Genomic DNA, 28,000 nt, shown 5'->3' with positions numbered 1-28,000 from the left:
GCGTGGCGCGGGCGAGCATGAAGGCAGCGGCGGCGGCGGGCGGGAGCGGGGCCCCGTCGGGGCGCGGCGGGGCCGTCGGGGGCCGTCGGGCGCGGGCGCTGCTGGCCGTGGGGCTCAACCTGCTGGCGCTGCTTTTCTCGGCCACGGCCTTCGGTACGACGCACTGGTGCGAAGGGACGCAGCGGGTGCCCAAGCCCACCTGCGGGCCTCACAAGCGCACCAACTGCCTCGACTACGGCTACGAAGCCGCCGCCAACGAGACGGCGCGCAACGGCTCCTCGCCGCCCGCCTCCAACGTGGTGCACTACAGCTGGGAGACGGGCGACGACCGCTTCCTCTTCAGGTACTTCCACGCCGGCATCTGGTACTCGTGCGAGGAGAACATCAACACGCCCGGTGAGTAGCTGCGGGGCGGAGAAGCCTGCGGCGGGACAACGGCACCGCGCGCAGCCACCTCCCCAAGGCCCCGGGCTCATCCGCCGCCCGAGAGGCTTCGTGCCCCGCCGGCAGGGGACGCTGTTCGCGGTGGTGGTGGGGCGCTCCGGGGCCCGGCTCTGTTGGACTTCTGGCCGGGCGGGAGGGCGCCTGTCCCCCTGCCCGTCTGCCTGGGACTCGGAGGGAGGCTTGGGCTGCTGCAGCAGAGGCCTCCTCGGAAGTAATCCCACCGTAGCTGAGTGGCGCTTACGCGCAGGTAAGTCTGCCCGGCCTTGCAGCATCTGCTGGCGTTGCTGTGGCGACGGCGGATGGCGCGTTGGCACGGGCAGCGTCGCAGGCAGCAGGCAAGGCGGCCTCTGCCCGCTCCGGCCAACCCCGGCTGCGAGGAGGGGGTCCGGCCTCAAGCCCAGCGCAGGGATGGGGGCTCCCGAGGAGCCCAGTCCAATGCCCCCCTCGCGGGCGGCGGGTTCTCTTCCGCCCCTTCCCCTTCCTTGGTTCCCTCATCCTTGCGCCGCGCAGGAGGGTCGTTCCAGCGCTCTTGGTCGAGGGCAGTGTGCTTCGAGGCTCCGGGCTCATCCCGACCGGGAAGAGGCATCCCGGGCCTCCATGTATTCTCCGCGGGCTCCCAGGCTGCTCTCCTCCAAATCCCTGCCTTCGCACACTTTCCTCTGCCGCGGCCCGGATTTTCTGGTAGCCTCAGAATATCCCTGGTATGAGAAAACCCAGGTTGAAGGAGCCGAAAGACGGCAATATGGACAGCAACGAATCAACGGAGGTCCGGGGAGTTTCCTGTCCATATGAGATGGCAGTATGGATGAGCCCTCTGCCTCCTCATGGGCTTGTCCCCCTCCACGTTGAGTCCTGCCGGGGGCCGTGCCCCCGTCTTTGCTGCGAGCCACGGATGGAGCAGCCGGAGGCTCTCCTGGTCCCCTGGGACACCCCTGCTTCGTGGCTCCCCCGCAAACCAGCTGCGGATGCCCTCCTGTCTCCTAGCAAAGCATGGCGCAGTTCACCTGCTCACTTAGAAGTGTGTCTGAGGATCCCCCCACCTTTAAAACATGCTGGGCAATTAAGTCCTGGAGTCCCAACTTTGTTTCTGATTCTACACGAGAAACATTCCCCAAAACCTGCAAGTTACCTCAGTGCCAAACTAGTTGTGTGGGTGAAATAAACCAGCACGGTAGTTTTTTGAAAAAGAAGTTAAATAGCAGCCTGGGCAGCTTGGGAGGGGGTGGGAGTGGGAAGGTGGGAGAGTTTAAGCCTGCCATGGTTGAGACAGTAATGGACACCCCCCGCCAGCTGCTCTTTGCATCTCAAGCAAAGCTCTTGATTTGATCTCCCCCCAGCTCCTTCAAAGCACCCCACAACTTCACCAGGGCATTCCATGGGTGCGTGCACCCCCTTTTTATATGGAACATATGAAGCTGCCTTATGAAGCCAGACCATTGGCCCACATAGCTCTGCACTGTCTGCACTGACCGGCAGCTGCTCTCTAGGGATTCTGGCAGGAGTCCCTCCCAGCCCCACCTGGAGATGGACCTGGGACCTTCTGACTGCAAGGCACTTGCTCTGCTACTGAGCTGCCAGGATCCTTCCCCTGGGCAGTGCAAGCCTTCCAGCAAAGGAGCAACCGGGGCTGAGCTTGCGGGCAGCTGCGCAGCGTCTCTGAGGTCTGGAAGTTGCTCAGCTTGAGGGGTTGAAGCCTCTCCCTGCAGACTCAGGCATCTCGGCTTTCGCTTCATGGAGCTCCGAGCTCTGTGTTAAACTGTGGCTCTCTTATAATCAGCTGCGTGTGTCTGGGGAAACCTTGTCCTGTAGTCGAGATAAGCAGCGTTAATGCTTTGATTCATCAGCCATCAGGGAGGGAATAATTGCTCCAGTTCCTGAGCAGGGCAAAGCTCCCTAGCTCCCTCCAGCATCCCCCGGGGAACTGGGCTGCAGGGGGACGGCTTGCGTAGCTAGAAGACGGCTCTCCCAAGGCAGCTTGTAAGGCTGGGGGGTCTGAGAAGAACCCTTGGTCCAGCCTTGTCTCCTCAGAGGAGCAACAGCTCTCTGGGGTCTCCAGCGGGGGGGGGGGGAGGGCCTCTTCCAGCACCTGTTGCTGCTACCCAGGGTACTACGTGTTACAGAAAAAACCTGCTCCTTTTCCCTTATGGGGTATCCAAGAGCCCGTATAGAGTCCTTAAGAGGGTTCACTATCGGTAGGGATAATATGGAGAAGAAAAGCAATCAGTAAGCCTGATCTTTATTAAACTGTTGCAACAGGGTCCTCACTCACCCTACGCAGGAGGGAGGAGGAACCCAGAACAATGGTGCGCAAGCCCTTATAGAGACTTTTGAAATTGCCCACCTTGTAGCCCAAGACCACCCCTCAAAATGTCATTCGTACATCACAGAAGGGGGCATCTGCCCCAGAAATCCTGTTTGCCAGAATATCTGTTAATGGTCACTGATTGCTTTACCTGGGCAGCCTGGCCATTCTTTTGTGATGGTCAATATTTTAATTCCTGAATCCAGGTCACAGGTTCACCATATCCATACACACATATGCTCTTGAGATGCGAGTTGCCTCCCTTAATGCAGAGGAACATTTGAGGTCACTGAAAGATGGCTTCAGGATTACTCTCCTGTACTATTTCAGATACATGGTTTATATACTTATGTATGTGTTTGCCTTGTACATTTATGAACGTTTATTTTATGTTTGGGACCTTAGAGTTCTTATAACATAAGGATTGGGACCCAGGGCCTCCTGCAGATGCTTGAGCTTACTCTGAGCAGCGACTCTCAGGTAGTCTCTTTATCTGAGCCACTTAAATTTCTGAAACTCTAAAAGCCACCGTCAGTCTCAGAGTTGCTACGAGCTTTTCCTGCCGAAGTCTGGAGTGTTGGTCATAAATGCACTTGTAAGAAGTGCCTGCTGGATCAGGCCCATGGCCCCTCTAGTCCGGCATCCTGTTCTCACAGTGGCTAACCAGGTGCCTGTGGAAAACCAGCAAGCAGGATTTGAACACAGGAGCGACTCTCCCCTCCCGTGGCTTCTAGCAACAGGCATTCAGAAGCATCACCGCCTCAGTCGCCCTCGATAGCCCTCTCCTCCATGCATCTGTCTAAACTTGACTCAGAGGAGACCTTTGAGGGAGGCCTGCAGCTCAGCGCATCGACTGCGCAGCTTCTCCCTGGGTGTGTGGGCTCCTGGTGGGGAAAGGGCTTGGTTTTGCCTGTGCCTGTTGTTTGTGCCAAAACAGCCCTGCACGCTCCATCTGTGTCTGTTTTGCAAAGATGCTTTCACTGCCATAGCCAGAAGCAGGTGCTGGAAGTAAGCAGAAGAAGAGCTGCAGCCCCCCTGGACCTCACTCCTCCCCCCCTCTTGCAACCGTGGGCCAAGGGGAGCAGTGGTGGCTGTTGGGAGGGGAGGGGGACGCAGAGCACGGAGTCCTGCCAGGGTGGGGAGTACCGACTCCTTCCAAATTCCGGTGTATTTGGGACTGGGAAAAGGCAGTGCGTCTGCCCAGCTCCCCTGCCAAGTCTGAAATTAAATCTAAAAAGCTTAGAAGAAGATCAGTTATACAATATGCTCAAAAATAGCAGGAATAAATCCTCAGCAGCAAAGAGGGAGTGATGGCACTTTGTTGTGTGGAGGGGGGGGGCATGGAAGTCACCTTCCCGGGCTGCTGGTTAAAGTCAAAGGTCAGGTCTCCCCCCCCCCATCAGTCACAGTGGGACAGTTTTTGGTGAGGAAGCCTGGTTGGGGGTGCAGGGGCCACTAAAAGACAGATTCCTGCTAGGATGTGCCTGAGGTCACGGCAGCGGGGGGAAAGATGGAAGACGATCTGCTTCTCAAGTGTCCTTCAGAAAACCTGCATTTGATGAAGCTCCAAGAAGGCTCTTAAATTGGTCATCCTCTGGGGACCCAGTAAACGGAATCAGCAGGGAGCCAGCAGGCATTGCGGCCCAGTGGGAGGGAAAGGAGGCAATTCTCCTGCAAAGGTCCCAAATAAATCAGCATGGTGTGCTGTTTCTGTTGACACACTTCACTTTTAAAAAGCGTGGGGGCTGTGGGGGGCTCAGCTGCTTTCGGATTAAAGCAACAACAATGGGGCAAGGCTACAAGGGGGGACACACATTCAAAGAGCCGTGGAAATGGAAGGTTTTTGAGAGAAGTGCTTTGAAACATGCATCATGCCTGCTGCAAAATGCTCTCATTTGCATCTTTATTATTAATTATTATTATTTCATTTCTATACCACTTTATATTTTTAAGAAAAATCTCAAAGCGGTTTACAGCTTACTAAACATCAGTAAAACAATGCAGAATCAAATGTTTCTGAAGAAAGTCAACTATAAAGCACACAGTCAAAGCAACACAATTAACAGGAAACCAAAATACCATCTCAAAGATTTCAAAATAAAACATTACAAAGGAGGTCAGCTACAGAATACATATTTAACACAAACAAAGCTAACATTGCCAAGTGAAGTCAAATATAAAATGCACATTTAAAACAGCATGATTAACAAGAGAATAAAATATTACAAGCATGGCACGGCTGTTTGGCAGGCACAAAAAGATGAGGCAGAATAATCCAATAATTAGGATTTGTTGCCAGGCGTAGCGATGTCCCTCTGGTCTCCCTGGAGCCTCTTTAGTAGAGCTGGTGAGTGTGGGTCTCGCCCCCTAGGCCAGGAGGAAAGGGCCTTGCAGGGAGCGGCCTTCACGACTGTAGCGTCTGTAGCAGATGTGAAGAAAGTCCAGAAATAACTTGACACTTTTGCTGTTAGAAAAAGGCAGGGAGTTCTTGCTCTCCATCCCTTCCCTGCTAATTCCCAGCCCTGGACTCCCCTCTCCCTGTGTGTCTCTTGTGCTATTAGGGTCGACTCCTGTGAGCCGAATGGCGGTCTGTGGGCTTCCTTTTGCCAAAGGGGCACTTTAAAAGGTGCCAAGGAAAATCAGGGCCCGTGGCATTCCAGGGTGATTCGCTTCCCTTGTGTGTGGAGCTGAGTCTTTGCTGCGGCCACTGAGCTGGGAATTAGCACTGCAGCTTTTAACGAAGGAGCTGGAGTCTTGCCGGGCCGATGAGACTTAGGGGCTGAGTCCAAGTTCAGTTCCAGACGCTTGCTGTCAGGTTCCTTGTGAGTGAGAGTAGCTCAGTCGGGAGCATAGTTGTCAACGTTTCCCTTTTTTAAAGGGAAATTCCCTTATTCTGAATAGGATTCCTCGCAAGAAAAGGGAAAAATTGACAGCTATGGTCGGGAGAGCATTGGAAACCGTAGGAGGGGAGAATGTTCCTGTGCTGATGTTCAACTTGCAGGCTTCCCTTGGTTGCCCACTGTGAGAACAGGATGCCGGACCAAATGTCCCTTGGCCTGATCCGGCAGGCTGTGCTTAGTCCCCTAGTGCTACTTTCTGGTTGGGGACGCAGGTGGTGCTGTGGTCTAAACCACTGAGCCTCTTCCGGGACAGCGCCATCGGCAATGGCGGAGTTCCTCTGACCGAGAGGAATCCGCTCCGTGAAAATCAGGTCTTGCCGCGGCGGCGAAGGCGGAGACCCTTTAAAAATCCCAGGCGGAGGAAGCCTGGGAACGTGGGATTTGGCTGACACCAGGAGCGCCTCCCCTACTCGCAGGGAAACCCTTTTTCGGGGGTCCAAAGCGACGTGGGGTGAGTGGCGCGGTGTTTTGAATCAACCGCTACTTTTACGGAGTGAAGCCGCACAGCCGTTGCCGGAGAGCGCTGACCTTTTCCTGTGGACAATTGGACTCTAAACAAGTACCCGTGAGTAGAACGGAAAATTGGATTAAGTACTAAGAAATATTTTAATTTGGCACCGAAACGGGAAGGTTCTAAACAGGAAGTCCGCCTCCCGTTTTTTGTAAATAGATGGAAGCAAAAACTTTGTAAGCTAAAGTCTGGAAAGACGTACATAAAGTTCTAAATTTCCTTCATTCATTACCACCAAAACCCCTCTTGGAAGCAGGAGAAAAGAGGGGGATTTTTGACTGTTTAAGCCTGCAGGACAGAGAGTAAAGAAAGAAAAATTTTCCACCGTCTCAAACCTGGGAACGGGGTGTCAGAGACAGAAATTTATGGGGAAAGTTCATCGACTGTGAACGGAACGTCTTTTGACAGATAGTAAAAAAAACAAAAAAACAAAAAGAGAGAGAAATATATTGATTCCAATGTTGCTTCTTGCAATCAAAAGAAACAAAGTATTTGAAAAGTGAAAGTAATTTTTCCTTGTTGGTCCTGCTTTTAAAAGATGGATACAAATAGAAATTGTCTCCTCTAGAGGGAGCTTGTTAATTTGTTGCCGGAGCTGATCTGGGGACCTCACAGCTGTATGATTAGGATCGTGAGACCAGACTCTAACTTTGGGGAAAAAAATGTGTTTACAAGGTTAGAGTCTTGGTGCTTGCTCTTTGCAAGACAAGTGCTTTGCTGGAGCAGATGCATGAGAAGATGGATTTGATGACTGTCGCAGTAAAAAACTTTGGACAAACGGCAAATGCCCATATAGAAACCATTCAGGAACCAGCCCAGGAATGTTTTGATAGGGCAAGCGCAAGGGCAGAAGAAAATGGAGGAGGTTGTTGTTGATCCTCAAATAACACAAGTGGAGAGACCTGAGGCCTTGCAGGAGTACAAGCCGCTGTTCTTGAAGTCTGAATCTGGAGTGGACCAGGGGGGGTCTGGAGTTGTGAGGGCTCTTAATTTTGGAAGGACTTTGAAACATGCTTTTAAATACTTTCCGGATTACAGTGTGGACTGTGGGGAATGGGACTGTGGGGAATGGGCTGATCTGCTGAGGAGAGATGGAGATACTTTTGGATTGGAGTCCTCCCGAGACCTACCCCCCCAATGAGAAAGGAAGGAAATAAGAAAAAGATCAACAAAAGATAAAGTAAAGGGCAGGTATAAACAAGAAGAAGACCTGCAGAAGGGACATGGAAAAGATTTAAGAGCCTCGGACATAAGAACACCAGGTTGATGGATTAGATAGACGAGAAAGGACTGACAAAACCCGAGATCAAGAAGAAGAGACGATGGATGAAGATTGGAAGAAAGTTTTAAAATTTATTTAGAAAAGTATTGTAAAATTAATGAGTATTAGAAAAATGTTGGAATGAAATTATTTGGCTCTAGCAGAAATGTCAAAAAGAATCATGAAAGAATATGTTATGGTTAAAAGAATTTGGTATATATAAGTTTTAAGTTTTAGGGCTTTTTAGGTAAGATAAGGTTAAAATAGATTAAGGTAATTAAAATGACAGAATATTGTGAAAGATGGAAAGGATTTGCTGAGATAATCAACAACTAGAATACAAAAAAGGGAGGTGTGAGGAGGTCGTGGAAATAAGTTAATGAAAGTTAAGGATTTGGGAATATTAGACTTGTTTTTTAATTGTTTGTTTATTCTTGTTTTTTTGATTTAGATGTATTGTGTGTTTTGTTATTTTTTTGACTTTGGTTTTTATTGATCTGTATTGTTTAATTGTTATGTTTATCTACTTCTTTCTCTCTTTTTCTCTTTCTCTTGTTTTTTCTTTCTTCTTTCTTTGTAACTTTAAATTTCTCAATAAACATCATTTAAAAAAAACCAAAAAACCACTGAGCCTCTTGGGCTTGCCGATCAGAAGGTCGGCAGTTCGAATCCCTGTGACGGGGTGAGCTCCCGTTGCTCGGTCCCATCTTCTGCTAACCTAGCAGTTCAAAAGCACACCAGTGCAAGTAGATAAATAGGTACCGCTGCGGCAGGAAAGTAACTGCTGTTCCCGTGCGCTCTGGCTTCCGTCACAGGATCCAGTTGCAAAAGAAGTGGTTTAGTCATGCTGGCCAGCAAGCCATGGGTCTAGACATATCTGGGTCTGGGCGCCTTTGGAGCTGTCGAGCCACCACCCTCTCTGTCACTTTGCTCCAGAAAGGAGCATTCGAGACCAGGTGGCAGTTTTCTAAATCCTCTGGAAGCAGAGAGGGGCTCTTCAAGAGAGGCCACACCATTTCCCCCTTTGATCAAGGCAGCGGGCTTAACTCCCACACACATTAACTACTCTCTGGACCCACCTGGCTGGCCTCTGCCTCACGGTTTGTGCCAGCCGTGATGGGCAGGGGTGGAGAGGGCACTTGGCCTGCTACCTCTCCTGCAGGTGCCCAGCTGTGTCCACCAGCTGCTTCAGCGACTGAAGCTGATTCTGTAGGCTGTAATGAGACTGCTGTTAAACCATTTGTAGTACCTCGGAGTCGAACGGAATCTGTTCCAGAAGTCCGTTCAACTTCCAAAACGTTCAGAAACCAAGGCGCGGCTTCCGATTGGCTGCAGGAAGTTCCTGCAGCCAATTGGAATCCACATAAGCCCCGTCGGACGTTCGGGTTCCAAAGAACGTTCACAAACTGGAACACTCACTTCCGGGTTTCCTGCGTTCAGGAGCCAAAACGTTCGACTCGCAAGGCGTTCAGGATCCAAGTTACGACTGTATTGCTGAGGCCTCTCAAAACGCCCCTGGCCTTTCCTCTGCCAGATGGTTGAAGCAGTTGTGTGTGGGGTGGCGATGTGGGCGATGTGGCTCAGGCGAGGGGGGTGGATGGATCTTAATTACTGGCATAGGTACCCTTCATTAGCAGTTCAGTTTTTGCCTGCCTCTCTGCCAGCTGATAGGGCTATAGCAGCAAAACACAACAGGATTCAGACTTGGGGATAGTTTGCTCTTTCCTGCCCTTTCATGTGCACACATGATGCCCCCTCCAGGGTTTCATTTTTATTTTTAGGGGAAGTGGATGGAGAGAGAGAGAGAGATCCACTACACATTACTGTTATTAGCACGCTATGAATAGTATAAGCTATTAATAGCTGCATAAATACCATTGTTACATAACTCAGCAATGTAAAATTATTCATGGTTATGCAATCTTGCATTGTGTGTCGTGTTGGTGATTAAGAAGCTGACTCCTGGGGGGGGGAGTGTTTTGGGCTGGAGCAGAAAGACCCCCTTGGCGAGGGGCTGCCAGGAGGAGATCTTGCTGGCTCAGGTGGGGCAGCCTGGCATGAAGGGGAGGGGTCTGGCTTCCCAACATTGTAGCGTTCCCAAAACAAGGAAGGATTGGACTCTGATAAAATACACACACACAGGCTTTACCAGCAAGACTCTGGGAGGGGTGTGTATAATCATCATCATCATCATCATCATCATCCCTCTCCACCCCTCGGTCCAGGTCGTTTTATTCACAAAAGAACTTTTTACACAGTGTTTTTAAGAACCAATCAGATTTCCTCTGAGCATTTAAAAAACAACCATGTGGGACAACGTCAGATCAGAAGAAATCCTGTTAACTACAAAGACTACTCTGAGCATGCATACATATATATCTGAGAGTAAATAAAACAGGACTAGAGGAATGCATTCAGCAAACCCAGAGGTCATAAACAGGCAGGGAAGGAAGGAAGGATGGGTAGTATTTACCATCTCTTTGTGAACTCTCTTCCTGGCCCTAAACTAACAATAGCTACATCAAAGAAGCTCCCTACTATCTCTATGACCCAGGATGCCTGATGAAGCAACTGGCCTGTGTTTCAGAATGCTTATACATGCCTGTCAGGTGTAGAGAAAGCAAATGGCAGAGATGGAGAGGCTTGTGGGATTCGATCATAAACTATTGTCAATGAAGCAAACCCAGTCAATGCAATGCTTTCATCACGGACACAATGGCTTGATGCATATTTTATAATTCCTCATAGTAATCCCATCTGATCACTACATCCATCATTGTAGGAGATTGGCCTACATGACCCTTGGGAGTCCCTTCCCCCTTGCCGGGCCACAATCCTTGTAATCCTCAGGGGTGCTGCTGCCAGGGTTTGGAAGGAGGCGAGGGCATTGGCCAGCTTTGCCCAACCTGCTTCCTCCAGGTGTTTTGGACTCCCAGAAGCCTCAGCATCATAGAATCACAGAGTCATAGGATTGGAAGGGACCCCGGGGGTCATTCAGTCCAACCCCCTGTAATGCAGGAATCTCAGCTAAAGCATCCCTGACAGAGGGCCATACAAACTCTACTTAAAACCCTCCAAGGAAGGAGAGTCTGCCACCTTCCATGGGAGACTGTCCCATTGTTGAACGGCTCTTCCTGTCATCCTACAGGGCCCTAAACAGGCTTTCCCTGAAATATGGCCCAACCCTGTGCCATTGATCTTGAGCTTATTATTCTCTTGCTTTGTCTTATTTTAAGACCGTGTTATTTATTTATTTATTTATTTATTTATTTATTTATAAGTGGGGTGTGCAAGCAGGGCCAGATGTAGGTAATGGGGCCCTTTCTATGTCTAGCTGTCCTTTGTCAACAAAAAAATTCTTCCAGTAGCACCTTTAAGACCAACTAGGTTAGTTCTTGGTATGAGCTTTCGTGTGCAAGCACACTTCTTCAGATACCAGGTATCTGAAGAAGTGTGCTTGCACACGAAAGCTCATACCAAGAACTAACCTAGTTGGTCTTAAAGGTGCTACTGGAAGAATTTTTTTATTTTGACTATGGCAGACCAACACGGCTACCTATCTGTAACTTTGTCAACAACAAATTGTTGCTGTTTTTTGTGTTGAATATATGCTATACGGTAAATTATGGACCTAATAGGTATCTAAAGCCATTTGCGCATGTTGCCCTGCAACCAGTCCATGCAGAATGTCGGCACCCTATATATAGAAAGGAGCAAAGCAGTGATATTTAGGGAGCAGGCTAGCAGGCGGGGCCCGAGACTTACATCACAAGAGCCTACACAAAACAAAACACTGTTGCTGTATGTAGGTTTTATTTGATTTGGGTTTTATCTTTTTTATTTTGGAAATGCACATCCAGTTTTTTTTCCTTTAAATTTTTTCGGAGCCCCTAAGAGAATGGGGGCCCCTAAGCTGTAGCTTGTTTAGCTTATACGTAAATCCGGCACTGTGTGCAACTGTATAAATGAACAAACAAATCTGGAGAGCCCTAGCTTGAGAAAGGCTGGCACAGAGCCTCGGAACTGCCCCTCATGGGCTTCTGAGGCAGATCTTGCTGAAGATGAGCAGCCAGGGACTTGCCACAGCCCCAGGCAGGAAAAGCCACCCCCCAGCCCCCTGCAGCCTCTTAGCTGAAGCTCAAGACCACCCGTGTGCAGGATGAATCCCTTCCCAGCCACCCCTCCCTCTCCTTCCCTTGTCCTGTAAGCAGAGGTGGCGGCTGGACTGTGGACCTTCTGCATGCAAAACAGGGGACCCAGCCATTTCTCAGGTGGGGCAGCACTGGCAGAGGCCCTGTGGGCAGGCAGAAGGGGCAGGACAGGCCCGGCTGCCCCTTCCTGGGAGAAAGGTCTCTGCTTGGAAAAAGGGCCTGAGCAGCTCTGGCGCAGAGCAGTTGCCCTGCATGCAGAAGCCCCCAGGCTCAGTCCCCAACGGCACCTCCAGGTCGGGCTGCCTGGAAGCCTGGGGTGCCCCTGCTGCCCACCAGTGTAGGCCGGGCAGAGCCAGAGGGAGCCCAGGGGCCTGACTCTGCTTCCAAGGCCAGCTGCCTCTCTTCCTGCCTGAACGGGGCCTCCCAGGAGCAGCCATCTGGGGGGCTGTGGGAGAGGGCAGGAGAGAGAGGAGCCTTGCTGGGGATGTGGCGATGCCCACCCTGCCTCTGTCTGCCTGTCCAACCTTTCCTCTTCTCTTCAAGGTGAGAAATGCCGGAGTTTCATTGACCTTGCTCCAGCTTCCGAGAAAGGTAAGAGATGCGCATCAGCCGGGGTCACTTTTGCGCAGGTGACATTGGCAGCGCCAGGAGAGGGAGGGAGGGAGGTAGGGAGCGTGCCTGTCTGCCTCTGTCTCTTATTCCCCCCCCCCCCGTGTTTTGATGGTGAGATCAGCACCGCTGAACCGAGAAATCCTGTCCTTTTGCAGAGGAGAGCCAAGGCCGTTGTCCTGCCTTGGTTTCCCTGTAAGCAACAGGCGTATCCTTGCTTCCTTCGCTGGGAGGGAGCCTGTTCATGACTGGGGGGCAGAACGGCTGCTCCCTGGCGACTCTTTTGCCCCTGTTGTGCCTGTGCTGGAAGTGGCAAGGTCAGAGCAACGCAAGAGCCCTGCTTTGCAGACCTCTAAAAGCCACGAGGGTTGACCTGTCGACTCAGGGTCCCGTGCTGGGGGGGTCTTGCCCCACCTGGGCTTTGCCCTGGTAGCTCCTTCTGCTTTGGGGCCCCCTTCCTTCCTCTCGGATCCTGCAGGGATGCCACCTGGCTGCCACTCCGCCTGCCAGGCCCCACGTTTGGTGCCTTTTGCCTTCCTCCAGAGCTGCCAAAGGGGCCGGGGGCTTCCTAGCCCACCTCCTTCGTGGCAAAGAGCCTACTTGACTGGCCCTCTCCATTGCCTTTCCAGATCTCCCCAGAGATTGGGGATGGCACAGGGCAGCTGCTGGCACTGGGTAAACATCGAGGGGACCAGGAGGTTTGGGGCTGGCCTGAGTCCCTGAAGGGCTGCTGCTGCCTTTTCTCCTGTGAGCCTGTCTTTGTGCCCCCCCATCCTCTTTGTACCCCCCCCCAGGTTTAGATGGGTGACTGCAGGTGGCAACACCCCCCTCCCCCGCTTGTGGGGTTTTCTCCCCTGGCAAAGGTGTGCAGCGCATCCTTACGGCCGACTTCCAGTTGGCATTGCTCAAGCCTCAGCACCTGTCGTGGAGACCACCGGCCGCACGCTGCTTCCCTCCTTCCCTTTCCACTGCCATTGGGCTGAATTTTGGATTGTAAGCTTCCCGGGGCTGAGACCTTGTCCTCGTTTCAGCATCACCAACACTGATGGTGCTCTCTAAATAAAAATGGTGGTTTTAGGCGCTTGGTGAAATCTGCCCTCTCCGCTCGTGCTGTGGTTTTTAATCGTGCTGCTTTCTTTGTATTTATTTTTTGGATGCTGATTTTAGAGGGTATTTCTTTTGTTGCTTTTTTCCTTTTTTGGTAAGTCCGCATGAGGACCATTCAGGGGGAAGGCAGAACATAAATTTCCTAAACAAATAATGTTTCGCACGTTCTGTTCTCTTCCTTTTTTTTAAAAAAGTAATTTTTATTAAAGTTTTAAACAACAAAGAAATAAAAGAAAAACATACACAATACATATAACAAAAATACAAAGAACAAAAAAAAAACAAAAGCAAAATTCAACAATAAAAATACAAGAAACATAACAATTTAAAAACAATATCTCTGCTTCGTTTCCGTTTTTTAGTTGCTTATTTTCTGGACTTCCTCATACCTCCCTCTTTTGTATTCCAATCCAAATTATTTGTCCAGCAGTTTCTTTTCCACTTTTTTAATCCCAATCTTTAATTTGATAAGATATTAAAATATATAGCTTCAACTTCTTTAAACCTAATCCTTGGTCTTAATATCATATACCATTAAAATTTTCCCTCTTAATATCAAATTTCCATTTCTTTAAACATCTTTATTTATTTTTTTTAATAATTTTTTATTAAGGTTTTAAACAAAGAAAAAAGAAAAACAACACACACAAAAAACAATACAAAACTTAACAATAAAAACACAAAACATAACAATTAAAAACAAACTCTCTTTTCCATTTCCAATTTTAAATTACTTATTTTCTGGACTTCCTCATACCTCCCTCTTTTGTATTCCAATCCACATTATTTGTCCAGCAGTTTCTTTTCCACTTTTTTAATCCCAATCTTTAATAAAATGTTAAAATATATAACTTCAACTTTTTTAAACCTAATCCTTACTCTTAATGTCATATAGCTTTAAATTTTTCCCTTTTATTATCAAATTTCCATTTCTTTAAACATCTTTAATCTTAATCTTTAATCTTAATCTATCCTTAACTTTAACCTGTACAGCTGGAAACCACTTATTTTCAATCCAACATCACTCTAACATTCCTTAATTTTGCAATGTTTCTGAAGATAGTCTTTGAATTTCTTCCAGTCTTCCTCCATCGACTCTTCTCCCTGGTCACGGATTCTGCCAGTCATTTCTGCCAATTCCATATAGTCCATAAGTTTCATCTGCCATTCCTCCAGCGTGGGAAGTTCTTGTGTCTTCCAATACTTTGCGATGAGTATTCTTGCTGCTGTTGTTGCATACATAAAGAAAGTTCTATCCTTTTTTAACACCATTTGGCCGACTATGCCCAGGAGAAAGGCCTCTCGTTTCTTAGGGAAGGTATACTTAAATACCTTTTTTAGTTCATTATATATCATTTCCCAGAAAGCCTTAATCTTTGGGCACGTCCACCAAAGGTGAAAGAATGTACCTTCAGTTTCTTTACATTTCCAACATTTGTTATCGGGCAAGTGATAGATTTTCGCAAGCTTGACTGGGGTTATGTACCACCTGTATATCATTTTCATGATATTCTCTCTTAAGGCATTACATGCCGTGAATTTCATACCTGTGGTCCATAACTGTTCCCAGTCAGCAAACATAATGTTATGTCCAACGTCCTGTGCCCATTTAATCATAGCCGATTTTACCGTTTCATCTTGAGTATTCCATTTCAGCAGCAAGTTATACATTCTTGATAAATTCTTAGTCTTGGGTTCTAACAATTCTCTTTCTAATTTGGATCTTTCCACCTGGAAGCCAATTTTCCTGTCCAATTTAAATACCTCCATTATCTGATAATAATGAAGCCAGTCTCGCACTTTGTTTTTTAGTTTTTCAAAACTCTGCAATTTCAATCTATCTCCGTCTTGTTCCAAAATTTCCCAATATTTCGGCCATTTGACCTCCATATTTGCCTTTTTCAAGGCTTTCGCTTCCATTGGTGACAGCCACCTTGGGGTTTTATTTTCTAACAAATCCTTATATCTTAACCAAACATTAAATAGCGCTTTCCTGACAATGTGGTTTCTAAATGCTTTATGTGCTTTGACCTTATCATACCATAAATATGCATGCCATCCAAATACATTATTAAAACCTTCCAAGTCCAAAATGTCAGTGTTTTCAAGGAGTAGCCATTCTTTCAACCAGCAAAAAGCTGCTGATTCATAATAAAGTTTAAGGTCTGGCAGGGCAAATCCACCTCTTTCCTTTGCATCTGTTAGTATTTTAAATTTTATTCTGGGCTTCTTGCCCTGCCAGACAAATTTAGAAATATCTTTCTGCCACCTCTTGAAACAATCCATTTTGTCCACAATCTGCAAAGTTTGGAACAAAAACAACATTCTAGGCAATACATTCATTTTTATCGCAGCAATACGGCCCAGCAGTGAAAGCTTCAAATTTGACCAAATTTCTAAATCTTTTTTCACTTCAGACCAGCATTTTTCATAGTTATCTTTAAATAAGTTCTCTTCCTTTCCCGAGGCAGGCAGTGAACTCTGAGGACTAGTGGGCTTGTCATGGCCAGGGAGGGAGGGAGGGAGGGAGGGCTGGGGCCAAATGAAGGCATATGATTTCTACTAGCCGCCAGTGGGCTATGAAATGAACCCCCACCCCATCCTGGTGGCCCCTTCCCAGAAAACGCTTGCTTCTCTTTGCCTCGAAAGGACAGATCCACGGTTCTGGGAGCAGGGCTGTTTTCCAACTGAGCTTGGAATCAACCCAGCAGCAGCTCAGCTGGAAACTCCATTGCTCAGCTTAGGATTATAGAATTGTCAAGTTGGAAGGGACCCCCCGAAGGTCATCTAGCCCAACCCCTTGCAGCGTGGGAGTCGCAGATGAAGCTTGCCCTGCCCCAGCCTCTCTGATCTGAGAGAGCTCCCTCCCGGTGCTGACGGTGTCCCTTGTGCGCTTGCAGGAGTCTTGTGGCTGTCGGTGGTGTCGGAAGTGCTCTACATCGCTTTGCTGGTCATCGGTTTCAGCCTCATGTGCCTTGAGCTCATCCACTCCAACAACGTGATTGACGGGCTCAAACTCAACGCTTTCGCCGCTGTCTTCACGGTGCTCTCAGGTAGGTCCCTGCGCAAGCCCAGGAAATATTCCGGGAAGTAGCTGCACTCCTTGCAAGGTGAAAACAGCTACTTGGTCGTGGAAGAAATAAAGAAAATACTAAGAATATCATATAGTAAAAGGCCAGAGGCATTCCTTTTAGGAATTTTAAATGATGATATTCCAAAAGACAAAACTAAATTTTTCTTATACGCGACATCTGCAGCAAGAATCCCGGTGGCTAAGTATTGGAAAGGGAATCAGTTACCCACTAGGGGAGAGTGGTTATGCAAGCTTTCAGAATACTTAGAATTAGCCAAATTGACAGACATAATAAGTGAAGTAAAAAAAGAATGGGAGTGCCTAAATGAATACCTTAAAAGTCAAGGCTGGAGGACAGTAATCTGGCCGAGTCTGGAATAACCTTGTGAAGTGAAAGGATAAGAAAGAGGGATTTATATTTAGATGTTAGGATAGAGATGATAAGGAAAACAGGAAGACACAATGAGAGATAAAGGAGGTGCTGTGGGATTGGTGGAAGTCAATGTTTGTTTTTCTTTTTAGTGTTTATATTATTAACTTGTAAGATATGGATTTTTGTTTTGTTTTTTGAATGTTGGTTTTTGTGTTTTGTTATTTTTCGATATCTTTTGTGTTGTTGTTATGTGGAAAATACTAATAAAATTGACACGCAAGGACAAAAAAATAAAATTAAATTAAAAAAGAAAAAAGAAAACAGCTACTTGGTTGAGCTGGAATGGTTTGTTTTTGAGGCTGGGGTCATGAGTGAAGACCATTTCTTTCCTCTCCCAGATATGAGGCTGTCTTGCTCTGAGCTGGACCCACCTTGGTCTACTGCAGAGGGCACTTTCACTGCCTGGCCACACGGGGCGTTGAACCCAGAACTTCTCGCTCACAAATAATAATGATGATAATAATTTATTATTTGTACCCTGCCCATCTGACTGGGTTGCCCCAGCCACTCTGGGCAGCTCCCAACATATATAAAAGCATAAAACCTTAAGCCTGACAAACTTCCCTAAACAGGGCTGCCTTCAGATGTCTTCTAAAAACCAGATAGTTGTTTGTCTCCTTGACATCTGATGGGAGGGAATTCCACAGGGTGGAGGCCGCTACCAAGAAGGCCCTCTGCCTGGTTCCCTGTACTGCTGAGCTACAGCCCCCCCTCCAAGCGACAGGACACCTGCTTGGCCTGCAGAAGGTCCCAGGGCTGGTCCCTGGCAGCATCTCCAGCTGCAGAGGGAGGTGGGTCTCCGGTGATGGGGAGCTTGCCCCACAGTTGCTGGGCTCGTTGGTGGCCTGGCTCCAAGACAGCCTCAGGGTCTCCCCTGTCCCAGCGATGGGTCTGTGTTGTGGGAATGTTCAGGGATGCAGGAGAGGATATAATGTTTGATTACAGCCTTTCCAACTTGTGTTAACAAGTTCACAATTTAGCAGAGCAACATTCCCCTTTTTAAACTCACAGCGGATGCGTTTGCTCAGGCTCGCTAAAGCCTCTATAATAACTTTTCTGGTATTTCCCCCTTATTAAATTTTCCACATAAAAGATAAGACACACACAGTCTTCTATAAAAGTACAGTGGTGCCCCGCAAGACGAATGCCTCGCAAGACGAAAAACTCGCTAGACGAAAGAGTTTTCCGTTTTTTGAGTCGTTCTGCAAGATGAAACGTCTTGCGAGTTCTTGCGAGTTTGTTTCCTTTTTCTTAAAGCCGCTAAGCCGTTAATAGCTGCTAAGCCGTTAATAGCCGCTAAGCCGCTAAGCCGCTAATAGCCGCTAAGCCGCTAATAGCCGTGCTTCGCAAGACGAAAAAACCGCAAGACGAAGAGACTTGCGGAACGGATTAATTTCGTCTTGCGAGGCACCACTGTATAGAGTTTACTCACATTCTGTTCACAATTGGATCCCAGAAGGCAGACTTAGCTTAGAAAAGTAACATACACCTGGAAACTATCTCATAAGGAGACAGTCGCTTTGTCCTCTCTTGGTTGGAAGCCAAGAGAGCATCTTTGGCTAAGCAGAAGTTGCTTCTTCGATGCATGTAGTCAAAAAGAGAGAGAGATGGCTGCCCTGTCCTGTGCTTTTGTCGTTATCTGCACAGGTGAGGCCACGCCCACCCCTAGTCACATGCAGAGGAAGTCTGTCCCAGCCCAGAAGGAAACAGGAAGTTGACCTGCTGGCTGGACAAACATTCCTCCCCATATGTAAACATGTTCACTCTAGGAATGTTGCACTTGACTGCTCTTGTGTTTCGCATCCCACATGCGTCTCCCCGCAGGGCTCTTGGGAATGGTGGCTCACATGATGTACACCCAGGTGTTCCAGGTGACGGTCAGCCTCGGCCCGGAAGACTGGAGGCCGCACTCGTGGGACTACGGCTGGTCCTTCTGGTGAGACTGAGCGGCTGAAGGCTCGGCGTGGCTTGTGGGGGGACCCTCATGGAGGGCCCTCTTGGAAACAGAGGACTCTGCTGGCCCAGCGATGGGTTATCAGGAGAGCAAAGCATGGGAGGCTTTTGCAGGCAGAAACCTTTCTTCCCCCCATCCCAACTCCATTATTCAGTGATGGCCAAGGATCAGGCTGCCTTGTCTGGGCTCCTATTAGTCTCCTGGAGTCCCACAGGCCTCCTGGCACCTCTGGAATTGCAGGGGAGGGGTCCGTGGGCATCCCTTCCTCTTCTGCATCCCCCAGGGTGGAAGGGCAGGGCAAGCGTGAAGAAGAGAGGCTGCTTCTGGCACAAAACAAGGCGTGAGGTGCCTCTCCTGAGCCAAGAGTCTGGGTCTAAGGAAGGAGCTCATCCTGGACATCCGCTGCCGGGAGGGGGAAATGTGCCTGGGAGGTGCTTTGTTGCCCCTCGCCTTGAGCTGGGGGGGGGGGCTGTGCTCCCAAAGGTCATTTAACTAAGATTTTACTTTCCTGTTTTAATATTCTTTCCTTGATGTCCTATGGCTGTTTTAACTGTATTTATTATTATATACATATGCAAATATCTTCTTCCATTCCCATTAGTTATATATACTATATTCATTCTTACATACATTGCATTTTGCTTTACAAAATACTATAACAGTCACCAAAAAAACATTTCCCACCATAAATTTCTTTTTCTCCAGGTTGACTTCACACACACACACCCCGCACCTCCTTACGGCTTCTTCATGCTTCCTTTTCTCCATACTGTGTTGTTTTCCACTTTATTTATTGTTGTTAAAAAGAATAGTTCTTCCCTGACTAATTTCTCCCTCTTTGTGAAGTTTATTTTCAGCACCTCTTAATTCCACCCCCCCTCGGACACCGTTGCTGGAATAGATATATTTCAAAACAATCCCCTTCCTTTTTATACCTTTGACTCGATTGACCCCTTATTATATTTGTTTGATTGCTATGAGCCACCTTGAGCACCGTTTGGTGGAAAGGTGAAATGCAAATTAAATATATCAGTCAATCAATCAATCTTTATTACGGTCCAGAAACCCAACAAATCGTTACAATGCAATGCACAATTCAGACAGCCTACCTCCAGGTTAAACAAGCATTTTGTTCAGACTTACAAGATAGAGATCAGTGATAAAAACTTCGTCGCTGCTAATGTTCTAGTGTTTGTCCGGTCTTCCAGTAGGAACCTGACATAAATATATAAATATGAATGAGTGATTGTCCAGGGTGCTGCCTTGGGACCCAGTGCCAGAGAGAGGCATTGCTGGGGGTGGGGGTCCTGGTCCTGGGTCTGCCCCCCAGCCCCCTTTCTCCCTTCTCCCCTCTCTCTCTCTGCAGCCTGGCCTGGGGCTCCTTCACCTGTTGCATGGCTGCCTCCGTCACCACCTTGAACTCCTACACCAAGACGGTCATTGAGTTCCACCACAAGCGCAAAGTCTTTGAGCAGGGCTTCCCCGAAGAGGCTGCCTATGCGGACCACGAGCCCATCACCTACTTCCACGGAAGGTCAGTGGGGCTGGCCTGGGAGGGCCGGGGGCTGTGGGGCAGGGAGAAGGAGTCCGGCCAGCATCACGCCTGCTCCTCCTTGGGGAGGCAGGGTGGGCATGTAGAGGGCAAGGATCCCTCTGGGTGGGTGGTGCCCCAACCAGGGGGCTCCTCCTTTCCTCTGAGCAAGGCGCAGCTTCCTTCTGATGGGAGAGGAAATGCCAATATTATTATTATTATTATTATTATTATTATTATTATTATTATTAATTTATACCCCACCCTCCCTGTCCAAAACTGGGCTCAGAGCAGCTAACATCAAATGTATAACACATCAACATAAAATCTGGCAATCAATTAAAATACATCCTAAAATGAGATCAGGATCAGGATCAAATCCAGTCAGATGGCAACCTGCAGATTAGGGCGCTCTCTGTCTCTTTCTTGACTCCTCAAGAGGCTTGACTCTTGCTCACCTTCACCCACAAGGACGTTGCCATTGGATGGCCAGCACGGCGGGGGGGCCCAAATCTTTACCTGGGCCCCCCAATAATTTCTGGGTTTGTAATCTAGCTGGAGAAGATGATCTGGGTTACTGAAAGTGACATTTGGTGGAATGAATGAATTTGGCTATGTGAAGCTCGTCTGAAGGTAATGACTGGCTGGAGCGGAATGGGTTTGGTGCAAGATCTGTTGGGAACAAACTTAGCTCTGTGACGCTGTGATTTGAAGCTCGCAAAGGGAGGTGGGGAGAGAAGAGGGGCCACTGTGGTGACTCTTTGCTGCTCGCCTTGGGAAGGAGATCTCTCCAGGCCCGGCTTGTGTTGGCTTAGGAGGCAGCAGGTGGGTGGGGAGGCAGCAGCCAACAAAACCATCCCTGATGCACCAAGTCGGAGTGATCATGAACCTCCTGAAGGTGCCCTGGGGCTCCCCCCCCCCTTTTGGCTGGGGCAGGGAGCAGTCAAGAGGCAGCTTCTGTGCCTGGAAGAAGGTGGGCAAAGCGTTGCCTGGGGTTCCTCTGGCTGGGAGAGCCTTGGGGTCTTGGCAGATTCCAGCTTCTCAAAATCTCTCTTGCAAAGATATGAGCAGAATATTTCCCCCACTGACCTACACCCCAGCCAGGAAGCAACGACAGGAAGGGAAGAGTCCTGTATTTTAATGTTTGCTGTCCGAAAGCCATGCAGTTCTGTTTTCCCCCCATTTAAGTGACAGCAATTCTGATGTTGTGAAGAGAGAACCTTTCCTTCTCCCGCCTTGTTCTGGGCATGTTGATGGCCAAGCGCAGGGGCTTTGCAACAGTGACAGCTGGTTGCACAATGGGATATTTCCCTGCTTCCCCCTCCCTTTCTTGCTGGTAACTCAAGGGCTTGGCCTGCCTTGTGAGGATGGATGGCGCTTGCAAGCAGATATAGGAAATTAGGGGTGGTTGGCTTTTGCTGCCCAGCTCCCCAAGGGACTGAGATGAGATGAATGGATGGAGTTAGGATGCAGTGAAAGCAAGGCAGGTCTTTATTCTTCTGTTGCAATGGAGTTCCCTCCCTCCTTGCAAGGAGGCAAGAGAGACCCAGAACAATGGTGCTCAAGCCTCTATAAAGACTTTTGAAATTGCCCACCCTGTAGCCCAAGACCACCCTCCAAACATCATACATACATCACAGAAGGAGACTGTCTCCAGTAGAAATTTAAGAGTGTTGCTTCTCTCCAGTCTGCCAGGATACCTGATAATGATTGCATGTTCTGGGGAGCCTGGCCATTCCTTGGAGATGGTCAATACTTTAGTTCCTGAATCTCTTGCACATATAGTTTGCTCAGCTTAACAGATACTTGCCGGACTGTATTTACAGGGAGGTGTAAGCAGCCCCTACAGTCCAAAGACCATTGGAAAGCTTTCCCCATTTTCTTCCCCCTTGCAGAAAAATATCTGAGGTCAATTTGGGAGAGTCAAAATGGCTTCAGGATTGTTCTCCTGTACTATTTCAGACACGTGGAGCATATACTTCTGTATGTGCGTTTGCCTTGTGCATTTATGAGCATTTATTCTCTATTGGAGACCTTAGAATTCTTATAACAAAACGGAGGTGATGAAGGGAACCAGGGCAAGTGTTGAAAGAGGCCTTTCCTGCTCCTTGCCTTTCCTGTGGCTCTTCCTGGTTGACCAGCCTGGGCTGGTGGGGTGCAGAGGATCGGGGCTTGTCCCTGGGAACGAAGCCGGGAAGGAATTGCAGGGGAGCACCACCAATCCTGGTGACGTTTCCCTGCAAAAGTCCTTCTTGGACTCTTCCTCTTGCTGCAGTGTCCTACAGGCAGCCTGCTGGACCTCACTAGGCAGAGTGTGGTCCGAGTTCTTACAAAAGCAGAGCAAAGGGTTGTGTGTCCCCTGTAGCAGGGTCAATTCCGCATTGGGGGGTGGGATATGGGTAAGGTGATCTCATCTGATCTTCTGGGATCCTGCAGCCGTGGGCAGGGCAGGGCTGTGGGGGTTCAGTTCTGGAATGGCTGCACACCCCGGGCCACACTCTTTTGAAGGCAGAGAGGTAGAAACAGCGCCCCCTTTTCCTGACCCCCCCCAGCCTTTGCTTTGTGTGTGAGGAAGGAGGAAGAGGCATGTGGCTGTAGCTCTGCAACCCTGGAGAGGCGCTGCTGCCAGTCAGTGTGGGCACTGCTGGGCCAGATGGACCCAAGGGCCTGACTGTGTCGCTGTGTTTCCTGCGGCTTTGGCTGTGGAGGCGACTGGGCTCCTCCTGGGCCCCAATCCAGCGGGGGAGTCGGCTCCTGCTCAAGGCGCGACTTGTATGTTCTCTTTTCCAGGCTGGAGGAGGAAAGAGGTGAGACGGGGGACGTGAGGCTAGCATGCCTCCATGGCTACTCCTCCAATAGTAAGTGCCGCCTGTCTCTGACTCGCTGTCTGTCTTGCATGGCGGCTCTCCGGGGCAGCAGGCCTGGCGCAGGGGGGCAGGATGTGGGGTGGCACAGACTGCCAAGGGCCTCAGTATCCGAGGCCACACAACCCCCTTCCTCTTGGCTCTTTTGGAGGGGCGCCCCCACCCCCAATTCCTGACTTCACCCTGTCTCTCTGGGCATTGAAGCCTCGCCTTGCTTCAAGGGGCAAGCAAAGTGGCCCAAACCTCAGTGTTGTGTGTGTGGTGGGGAAACCATCTGTGCTTGTCTTCATGTCACTGAAAGCCAAAGTGGGGGGGGGGGGCTGCGTTCCAATAGCTGCATCTGTCTTGTCCTGCTGCATTTGTCGTTCGGGCTCCACCTGCTTAGCTTGCATGGGGAACAAGGACTTGCCCAGCATGGCTCTCTCACGCAGCTGAGGTTTAGCAAAGTGCGCCTTAATTTGCAAAGGATCTCATGGCTCAGGTTTTGCAAAGCTTCTTTGGCTCAGAACGCCAATAACTCACCTTGCGAATGGAGAGCAATTTTGGATGGTGGAAGGTGCTTCTCATGGCCGAAAGGGTTGCACCGGTGGCCACTCCTGCTTTTTGACCAGGTGACTCTCCTCATGCCATTGACACCCCTCCCTGCACCCCTTTGCCCTTGCATTAATCCTGTAAGGGGCCTGAGATAGATTACTGGAGGGCTTCCAACCAGGCCTGCCCCTCTCGCCTCCCCAATTGGACTCCTACCAGTAGCAAAACGGGCTGGGCTCATTTCTGAACCAGTGGCAGAGGTGCCTGAATGCTTGATGCTTCTGTGTTGACTTCGTGGGCTGTGGAAATCCCGTTTGGCCCGCCGCCGTGTGTCTTGCAGGGTGATTTAGTAAAGGAGTGCGAGTTGCGCTTCAGAGTAACGTTTTGTGGATGTCAGAAGAGCCCCTTGGGCCAAAGGGCTGTCTGAATCCGGAACTCTCCCTGGTGCCTCTTCCGTTCCCCGAGGGCACCTGGCACTCAGAGGTTTCCTGCTTCTGGCGGAACCTCACGGCTGGGCCAAGAGGCAGGTGCCAGCTATGCCCGGCCATGGAAGCCGCCTGAGCCAGGGCCCAGCGCTGGGGGAGCCAATGCCGCCCCTGCCCTTTCCTCTGCTGCCCTCCAGTGCCACGGGGAGATGATCAGCCCAGGCCTGGTGTGACCAGGCACACGCCCCCCACCCAAAATGCTGGCACCTCCACGTGGACGGGGTGGGCTTCCCTCTTCTTCTCTGTACCATTTGAGTTCTGCTTTGTCTGTTTCACTGATCTCCAAGGACCAGGTGGTGTCCCTGTGGGCAAAGACAGAGAAGGGGGCTGCCAGTTCTTATTTACTGATTGCTTATTATTTACACCACACTTTCCAGAGTTACTTTCCAGTTTTCCAGTCACTTACCTTTTCTGATCTTTTGGGGATGTGGGGTTCTTGCACAACAACTCCCAATCAGCTTCCGTTGCCCAAACTGAATTTATCAGTATGTAGCTGACCCCCCCAAAAAACCCCACACCCAGAGGCCCGAAGTTCTTCACCTGAGTGACCATGTTGGATGGCCATCGCTCAGGGATTCCCTAGCTGACTAGATGATCCTTGAAGGTCCCTTCCAACTGGACAATTCCGTGGTTCTGTGATGGGCTGTGTTGCCCCTCTGACTTGGCACTTTGATTCTGTGGCTGAGCTGTGTGTTGTGGGGGGGGGGGACTGTGCATGCCTGACTCACGTGGAATCAAGCTGCCTTCCTATAACCTTCCCGGACAAAAGGGATCCAGCCAGGGCGGTCCTTTCTGCCACATTTACCATGTCTGTGTGACAGGGACTTGTTCCTTGTTCCTTTAAAGCACCTTTATCTCGCTTTCCCAGAGCGGCTTACAAAGGCCAGTGTTAAGGCACTCCCTGCGTTTGAGCTCACAGTCTAACAGACACAACAGTAGAGGAAAAGGGATTGGGAGGGAGGAGGGAGGAGGGGGAAAGGAAACCTGCGGCTGCTTCTTGGCAACAGAGCTTTTGTAAAGGACCAGCTGGAACGGAGAGATTTCAAGGAGAGGAGCAGAATGTTGCTGGTTTTCCAGGAGTCCCCCCCCCCTCCTGCTGCATCTGGGCTTTGCCTTGGCCAGGGCTGTAGCCCAGGGGGGACAGCAGCTGCTGTACACCCAGGAAGTCCCAGCCGTGATCCCTGGCAGTGTCTCATTACGCCTGGGGCAGAGCCCTGCCTGAAACCCTGGATCACTGTCAGTGTGAGCTAGGTTGCCCAGGCACAGGCAGCTTCCTCTGGGCAATTGAGGCCGTTTGCTGCAGCCCTGCCATCCTTTCCCCCCAGTGTAGACTGGATCCTCCTTTTCTACCTCTGCTTGTGCATGGACGCTTTGATAGCCGCAGTGCTTCTCTGAGTTGCCTTGGGGGCATAAGATGGGAGGAGGCGCACGTCCGGCTTGAAGGAATCTCTGGCTGCAAGGGAGGCTGGCTGCGTTTTGGGCAGAAGGGCACACCTGCCCTGCTGTTGGCAAGAGAGGGCCAAGCAAAGTCTTCTGCTGAAGGCGCAACTGGAAGAGGGGCTGGCTTCCTGCAGAGTCTGGGCTCCCTGCTCCCCGAAGGAGCCCCTAAGCAGAACTTGCACCTGGGACAGCCAGCAGCCCTTGGCTGAGTCACAGCAGGTGGGATGGGCGATGCCAACCTGCCAGCTTGAGCCCTTTGCCCAATGGTCATGGAGGAAGCAGACAGCAGGAGCCCTTCCCCCCCCCCAGCCTGTGGGCACCCAAGTCTGTCGTGGTTGGCCTCCTTACTGTGGCCAGGATCCCAGGTGGAATTTCTGCCTCCCACTACAAGCACCCTCTGGTGCCCTTCCAGTTTTGGGGATTCAGCCCCTGACAGGTTCAGGAGGGAACTGCTGTGCAAAAGACCCCCACAGACCCCTTTTTTTGGTGAGGAGGAGAAAAGGCATGCAAGCCCTTTGCCTCCACCTGCCCCCAAAATTCTTATTGCAAACTCCCCCCCCCCAATTTGTCTTTGAGTGGGGAGAACTGCATGCATTTGGAGCAGCTGCGGCCTTTGCTTACGGGACCCGAAATGTGCCGGCCAGGAGGAGAGTGAAAACTCTCGGTCTCTTGCAGGGCTGCACAACACTCAGCTGTGAAGCCGCAGCGAAACGCCAGGAGCCACGATGGGCAGAGGAGCGCCTCGCGGGCCCCGTCCAGCTCTCCCACCAGCACCACCAATTCTTCCCCGCTTTCGTCGGAGCCCAGCAGCCGCCTCGCCTCCCCTGAAGCCAGGCATCTGGATGCGGCCCCAGCCGCCGCTCGAGGGACTGCTGAGCACGGCCGCCTGAATCCAAGTGCGCAGGCGGGGGTGTCGGCAGCAGGACCTGGGCCCCTGGCCCCTCGCCAACCCTCAAGGCTGGCATCCCACCCAGCCCCCCCGAGGCCCAACCTGGTGCCAGAGAACATGATGCGCAGAGCCCTGCTGCCTCGCCATGGCAATCCTCCTGAGAGCCGAGAGTTCCTGGCTGCGGCATCAGGAAACCAGCTGGCAAGGCAGATGCGTGCCCAGCCTCTTGGCCATGTGAAGCTGGCAGAAGAGGACGTGAGAGCAGCTCAGGAAGAGGACTTGAAGAGGTTTGTGGGTTGCGCGAGGGGCCTGCTGCCAAAAGGCGGCCTCATTCTGCACTGGGGATTGCGAGAGCCTCTCTGCTCAGCTCTGTAGGAATGAGTCCCATGGTAGTGTCAAGGAGGGAGCTGTTCCGCCTCATTCATCCAGGAAGCGGCCAAGATGCCCTCTTGGGGCTCTTGCTGGGTGCTTTGCGGGTGTTGTGGGTGCCAACACCTGCCTCTTCCTACTGAGCTGCAGTGTCAGAGTTCAGCCATGGCAATGGCAAGAGGCTCTCTATATGGTCCCAGGCAGCGCTTTAGAAAAATGCGGCAAGGGGAAGTGTTGTGTGTCTGTGACACTGTTGTCCTGCAGACCTAAAAGAGAGTTGAATGGGATGCCCCCTCCCCTGGGATGTGTGGCACATGAAATGCCCGTGGTGTGCAAGGAATGTTTTCTTGCCGTGCGCACTGCCTCTGCGGCTGGCACAAAGGCACTTCCCATCCCTCTCCCAGCAGGTGTCTAGACTGGAGAGCAGGTGGCATGAAAGGGGCGCAAGCAGTGCTGGCAGAGGGAGGGGCTGCTCAGCGCATGATGCCCACCCTTCCCTTTCTCTCTTCCCAGCAGAGGCCTGGTGACCCGTCAGGAGCTCCTGGCGGTGGAGCAAGAGCTGCAGGAGGTCCGGGAAGAGCTGAAGTGCCTCCGCTGGAAGGTCCGGCACATCGGGGAGACGGTGCAGCCGCTGGCCGAGGAGAGCAAGCGCTACAATGGCTACACTCTGACGGAGCTGAAGGCCCTGGTCCAGTCCGAAAAGGACCCCTGCAAAGCCGCCCACAAGATCCTGGCGCTGCTCTTCAGCGACGTCTACCTGCTGCAGCATTTGGCGGCAGCCGACCAGGCCTGCAACTCCAGGACCCTCCCCAGACCCCAAATGGACCCGGAGCTCTACACGGTCTACTGCGACATCCTGCAGAGCATCTTCCCCGGGCTGAGCAGCCAGGCCCTGCGGGAGAGGACGCAGCTGGGCGTGTAGGAAGGCCCAAGCCCCTGGGGACAGAGGGCCAGCAGGCCGGGGGGTGACTCTGGCCCCAGCCTCGGCCCTTTCCCACCGCTAGAGGCCTGGGGAGAAGCAGGTGGACCTGGCTTGGGACAACCCTGAGTCTGCAGAACACAGCATATATTCATTCATAGCTTTTTTAAAAAAGAAGACGACAGATATGTATTAAATATTGCTGGTTTTGTTTTTTAAAAAGTTGC

The 28,000-nt window shown here is 50.6% G+C and overlaps 1 protein-coding gene across 3 annotated transcripts; it reads left to right on the top strand.

Moving 5' to 3' along the window:
* Positions 1–2: 2 nt before the first annotated feature.
* GSG1L (GSG1 like) lies at positions 3–27,995 on the top strand. Of its 3 annotated transcripts, none has more exons than XM_080981366.1 (7): positions 3–396; positions 12,113–12,160; positions 16,186–16,338; positions 18,616–18,727; positions 20,112–20,279; positions 26,272–26,772; positions 27,371–27,995. In XM_080981366.1, exons 1-7 carry the CDS (start codon positions 18–20, stop codon positions 27,774–27,776), a joined length of 1,767 nt encoding a protein of 588 aa, XP_080837492.1. In that variant the 5' UTR covers positions 3–17; the 3' UTR covers positions 27,777–27,995. The 3 variants fall into 3 exon arrangements, with proteins under 3 accessions (XP_080837492.1, XP_080837491.1, XP_080837490.1); XM_080981365.1 differs by having other exon boundaries at positions 27,368–27,995; XM_080981364.1 differs by having other exon boundaries at positions 26,272–26,780; positions 27,373–27,995.
* The last annotated feature ends 5 nt before the right edge of the window (positions 27,996–28,000 follow it).

This window comes from Podarcis pityusensis, assembly GCF_964106645.2.
Source record: "Podarcis pityusensis genome assembly, chromosome: 14".
NCBI classification, from domain to species: Eukaryota; Metazoa; Chordata; class Lepidosauria; order Squamata; family Lacertidae; genus Podarcis; species Podarcis pityusensis.
This window is presented reverse-complemented; position numbering and strand designations above follow the sequence as displayed.